The sequence below is a fragment of the Citrus sinensis genome, chromosome 2 (genome assembly GCF_022201045.2).
Source record: "Citrus sinensis cultivar Valencia sweet orange chromosome 2, DVS_A1.0, whole genome shotgun sequence".
In the NCBI taxonomy this organism is placed as follows: Eukaryota; Viridiplantae; Streptophyta; class Magnoliopsida; order Sapindales; family Rutaceae; genus Citrus; species Citrus sinensis.
Window position 1 is genome coordinate 15,943,169 of NC_068557.1, and position 5,952 is coordinate 15,949,120.

The 5,952-nt window shown below is 36.0% G+C and overlaps 1 protein-coding gene across 3 annotated transcripts; it reads right to left on the reverse strand.

The window, feature by feature from the left end:
• Positions 1–537: 537 nt before the first annotated feature.
• On the reverse strand, positions 538–5,655 carry LOC112497270 (uncharacterized). Of its 3 annotated transcripts, XM_052432999.1 has the most exons (6): positions 5,338–5,652; positions 1,884–4,556; positions 1,732–1,786; positions 1,203–1,546; positions 1,073–1,115; positions 538–988 (listed from the first exon to the last, which is right to left on the reverse strand). In XM_052432999.1, the coding sequence occupies exons 2-5, from the start codon at positions 4,119–4,121 to the stop codon at positions 1,110–1,112; spliced, it is 2,643 nt and encodes an 880-aa protein (XP_052288959.1). In that variant the 5' UTR covers positions 4,122–4,556; positions 5,338–5,652; the 3' UTR covers positions 538–988; positions 1,073–1,109. The 3 variants fall into 3 exon arrangements, with proteins under 3 accessions (XP_052288959.1, XP_052288957.1, XP_052288960.1); XM_052432997.1 differs by having other exon boundaries at positions 538–1,115; XM_052433000.1 differs by lacking the exons at positions 538–988; positions 1,073–1,115; positions 1,732–1,786 and having other exon boundaries at positions 1,352–1,546; positions 5,338–5,655.
• Between the last annotated feature and the right edge of the window lie 297 nt (positions 5,656–5,952).

The following is a 5,952-nucleotide window of genomic DNA, read 5'->3' on the forward strand; positions in this document are numbered from 1 at the left end:
AAGAGATAATTATTCTGCCTCAACATGTTAAATAGATTCATAATGCATGCAATTAGTTTTCACGACTGAAGAATTCATCATTCACACCCCAATCATCCATTACAGCCAAAAATCATTATCAAACAATGCCTACTTCAGCTAATACATCCAACAATCATGGCAAACCCCAAGCATCAAACACAAACCAAAATCCTTCTTCATCGAGCACCCATGGTGTCCCACATGCTAAAGACATAAATGGTGGTATTATAAAGTTCTACAACAAGAGATGTTATTGCGGGTACAGGGCAGTAATCAAAATTTCACAAACTCCAGATAATCCACACAAGCTATTCTACAATTGCAGAACAAGCGGATGTGGATTTTTCAGATGGTGGTCACCAACTAATAATGAAGCTAATGAGATTATTTCAAGAAGAGATTTATTTCTAGGAACACATGATGATGACGACAATGGCATGGACACAACTCAAGTGCTAAGAGATGAAGTAACTAGCAGATTTGATACTTTAGAAAATACTTTGAAGGCAACAAAGACATGTGTCAACGTGATTATCATCCTTCTACTTCTTATATTGTTCATCAGCAAATGTAATATTTAGAAATCAGATGGTAACAATTGACATGTAATATTTATTAACTGATTTCATATCCTACCACTACTGTAATTCATGCATTTGGTAACACATGACCTGTAATATCATGCATTTAGAGGTTATCACCACCAATATATATATGAATGCATTTTGTAACACTTGATATTTGAAATATCTAATTAATCATTGACAGCATTAATAACAGTTTGGAAACAATACCAACTGCTACAAATTCTTTACAAAAAAGTAAAAAACTATTGTTGGTATATCTGTTAAGTCTATGATTTTCCTATACCCAACAACTTTCAAAATACCACAAACTCCAAATACACCTATATAATAGTGTCCTTGCACTCATTCATAAGCCTATGGTTCAAAAAGGCATCAAAATACTACAAAATAACTATTTTTAATTAGAGTTTGTCATGGTATTGTGGAAGGTGTCATCAAACATCATTTTTACTTCCACCATTTACCTTACTAACAGCTGCCAATGACATCAACCCAATTAATTCATAGCTGCATAAAAAAATAACAATAATTTGTATTAACTTCTTGTTTACATTTTACTGTAAATAATGTTAAATTATAACGTAAATAACATACCCTCCATGGTGGGAAAGCTGGTGCTTTCCCCTTATCCAATGCCCTTGACTGTTCATTACCAATAACCATGTCTTTTCCTCCTACTTGGACACTGCTCCCCTGCATAATTCTTCTACCTTGAACTCCAATCCAGCTGCCATGTGACTCAGGCCTTCTGACATTAGAAATTGAAGCCCCACAGTGGTTACGTGGCTGAACACTATGACAAAAATTCTGAGACACTGCTGACTGTTGCCGATTCAGTGGATGATTAGTCATTGCAGCATTATGACTTTCAAATAAATTAGTCACTCCCGTAGTTGTTGGATTGTAATGGCCTTGAGATGTGTTCCTTTGCAGTGGTCCTGCAAGTTAGTCATGATAAAAGTAACTACAAGCCATGCATTGCTTCTATAGGAAGATTCATAAACTGGTTATATAAAACTAGCCAACAAAACTCAAATATACATGCATGTATTACCAACAATCAGAACTCATACGAATAAAAACATAACTCTACATTCACATTTAAAAGTAGTTATCATATTACCAATTTCAAATTCCCTTTCTTTTGCAGCCGCCTCTTTGTAAGCTTTGAGATTGTTCTAATTCACAAGGAAAATACAGAATTAATTCTATTTATAGCATGCGATTTTAGCATCTATGAAATATGAAAAATATAAGTTTTAGTCTTTATTTCACCTGGAAGTGTCTTGTCTTCTTGTTGGCATTGTCTGGGTTAATTGGGCAAGCTCTCTTGTTGTGGCCAAACTCATGACAACACTTACATTGCATCTTGTATCTCCTTTTCTGTGGAGGAACCTCATCATGCTCCCTTCTTCGATTTAATTTTGGCCTTCCAGGCTGTTTCTTCACCAAAGGAGGCAAAATCTCATCCCCAGGTACTATTGGCCAGTTGACTTTGTCTGGAATTGGCTGTATAATTCCAGCATAAGATTTCAGGTAAGCTGTTCTCTTGAAACATTGGTTCACAAATTGTTCTTGGTATTTCCTACTATATACTATACAAGGCATTGCATGTACACAAGGGTACCCACTGATGTCCCAAAAACCACAGTCACATGAATGGTGTTCCAAATCAACTATATAAGTCCTCCCTTTGCTTTCAACCTCATACAACCACTCACTTGCAGGAGCTACAGCATAGCCTCTAGATAGTTGTAGGTTTTTTGTGCATTTTTCATACACTCTCCGGGAAATTTCAGATGGCCAAGCTTCAGCTTTCTTCTTTCTAGTTATCATCCTCTTCATCATCTTTTTACGAATAAAGTCCAACAAAGTCAACAGGGGTAGTTTTCTTTGCTCACCAAGCCATGCATTGAATGACTCTGTCATGTTATTAGTGCAATGATCAGGTTTGGAAGTTTTGTCAAATGCATGTCTTGACCAAAATCTTGGATGTACTTTTCTAAGTGTTTCATACGCACCAGCATCTGCACTCTTGATTTTTTCCATTGCTCTTTCGAAATCAATCTGATTAGCAGCTCGAGCAGCTTCCCAAAAGCCACATTTAAAGTCAGTTCTTGGATGCTTAGACTTTAAGTTTGCTAAAAGGTGTCTTGCACAAAATCTAACATGTGCATTAGGATACTCAAGTCTTAAGGCATTTTGAATTCCCTTTTGCCTATCACACATGAAAGTAAGTTGTCTTGAATCTTTCATATACTCTTTCAAGTGTCCTAAAAACCGAGTCCATGTATCTGTGCTCTCAACATTACACACACAAACAACAATCGGATAAATACCAGTATTTGCATCTAATGCAACAGCTGAGAGAAGAATACCCTTGTATGGACCTTTCAAATGGTAGCCGTCAATGCCAATGAAAGGTCTGCAGCCCTCTTTGAAGCCTTTTTTGAGTGATGGAAATGAAATAATGCATCGATCAAAGTGTGTCTTAACTTGATTACCATGCAATCTCATGACATGCACAATGGCCAAGGCATCTGGCATCTTGTTGAGGATGATCTGTGCATACGATCTGATGAGCCTATAGCTTGATTCAAAGTCTGCCCCACCACTTTCAAGAGCAATTTTCTTCGCTCGATACACCTTCTGCTTGTCAACCTTAACTCCATACATTCTGTTCAACTCACTCATAATAAAACCAACTTTAGTTTCAGGGTGCGAAAGAATTGTTTCCTGAAATTTTGCCACTATGAACTTAACAGTGCATTCTGGATTTTTCAATAGCCTTGTACAAGTATGGACATTATGATATCGCTTTACCATGAAAGTCTCTCGAATTACAGTTCTACCTGCATGTAAATACCAAGGGCACATATACCCTTCGCAACCAACAGAAATCCTAGTCTTCTCAAACTTGTCTTTCCTGGTCTTAAACCTCTCGTATACAGCAAACTTCCTTAAGGCAACTGCAAGTTCAGTGAAGTTTCTGAAGTACTGTCCAACAAAGAACTCAACAGGCTCATCACTAGAAATATACATATTAGCCTTCACCTCAGCATCCATCACTTCCATTACTCTATCACCATCTTCATCAGCACATGGACCAAATTCGTTGTTGTCACTCTCATAATCTGATAACAAACAATCATCAACATCATCATCAGATTCACCAATATTTGGATCAATAACTTGGACATGTAACTGAGGTTGCTCTGTATTTTGCTGAAACTCATTGTCACTGTCAAACATGTTGTACATACTGTCATTAGAGTCATAACTATTGAAAGTCTGTTGCTGCTGATCAGAAGGGAAACAGAGCCTCAAATTAGAATCTTCATTATCACCTTCTTCAATATGCACTTGTTGTGTGGCATTACTGTTACAGGGAGTACTCCTTTGGTGGGAAGTTGGTGATTTTTCAAAGGTATTTACAAAGTCTTCGTATAGGGATGCACTAGAGTGAATAGGACTTGGCTGGGTATGTAATTGGTCAGGTGGTACAAGTTTCATCAGGATATCACTGGTTTGGGCTTCATTGACAGGAACATTGAGGTTGATAGCTATGGGGTTTTCTGGTGAAATGTTTTCTGTTGTGGCATTAATAAGTGGCTGCTGGAAAAGTGACTTTCTAGCTGATGAGGTAGCTGGTTTTGAGATAATCTCCAAGTCAAGATGAATTTCATAGTAGCCATAGTGGTTGTACAAGGACCATATTGAAAAAAGATCATCATCACTACGAATGTTAGTGCAGTCATTATCCCATGGCTATGTTAGAGTGAGCTTGAATTTCTCTTCAAAGCTTAACTTCCTTTGCAACACCATGTGCATAACCCTATTGACAAGGGCAATGGTGCTAATTTTCTCTAGATCAATTATTCCCATATTATGTGTCTCTCCTATGAATTTTACGAATACAGTGGTTCGCTTATCGTCATCCTTATCCATCTACAATTAAAAAAGAGCATAATGTAAGGCTAAGGCTAACTATATAAAAATTTCTTTAATATTGGCCAAAAAAAACCATGCACAAGCTGTATAACAGAACAAGGCATAAACACTAAATAAACTATATTAATGTGAAAATTTATATAACCTGATGTTATTAACAACAGAAAGAATCATTGACATGCCGCACTAATTGACAATTTTCTTTAATCAAAATTTCATCTCAACATCCATGGAATTAAATTAAAAAACTAAGTAAATGGAGATGAACTTTACGTTCTTTAATTAACGAGCTGGGGTTGCAGGCAAAGGATAATAGCCAAAGATTCAATTATAATATACAGATGGAGTACGAAATAGGGAAAAAAAAAGTAATGTATAAACTTAATGTATCATTATCTAATAAATATAGTTTGGATCCACTGGAGTCTGCAAACCATGACTTTAATGTCTACAACATGCATATCCAGAACAAGTATATGCTCATGTCAAGTAATCAATACTACTTGGGCATTTAAAAAATTAAATACTCACCATTAAACTAATATGAAGAATCAATTATTAAGATATAAGATGGAAGCAATCAATCTGTACATTATTGACATAAATTACCAAACAAAGCATGTCTGAACAATTTCAACACAGGAAACACGTAAAACCGATAAAACCCATGACCAACCTCATCAAATCCCACATAATTATCACTCGCATGCATGTAATCTAACATGTATCGAGTAATTCTCCAACAAAAAAATCCATATGAACAACTTTAAAACCTCACCTCAATGTGTGCAGGCTGAAGCTGCAAAACCCAGTATATCCCGCTCTCACAATCCAATAAGCTGTGTAATCCTCAAGCTTCTTGAAAAACGAACATGTGGTAGGTAAGAGATCAAGCAATTGGTGCGAAATTGTCTCCAACACGCAAGATTTTCCCTCCATATTTGCTTCGATATTTGCTTGTACAGATTACGTTTTGCAGAGATGAAATTGTTTTTCTGAAATGACAACACTATTCTCTTCCTTGTTCTCTTTCTTCTGTGCAACAACTTTAACTTAATTTTTTATTTGTTTATAACACCCCTTGTTCTCTTTCTTCTGTGCAACTACTTTTACTTAATTTTTTATTATTTGTTTATAACACCCCTTGTTCTCTTTCTTTTCTTCTGTGCAACAACTTTAACTTAATTTTTTATTTGTTTATAACACAATCTCTATTTTACCCTTGGCTTGTTAAATTAAACGGGAGAACTTAACGGAATGGGTGCACGGAGATCATTATTGAAACAAGTGGGTGCACGGTAATATTTGTCGAAACATATGGGGGGTGGCGAAAAATAACCCAAAAAAAGATAAGTTTTGATGCAATTGGCTTAAGAGTACAATGTAATTCTCT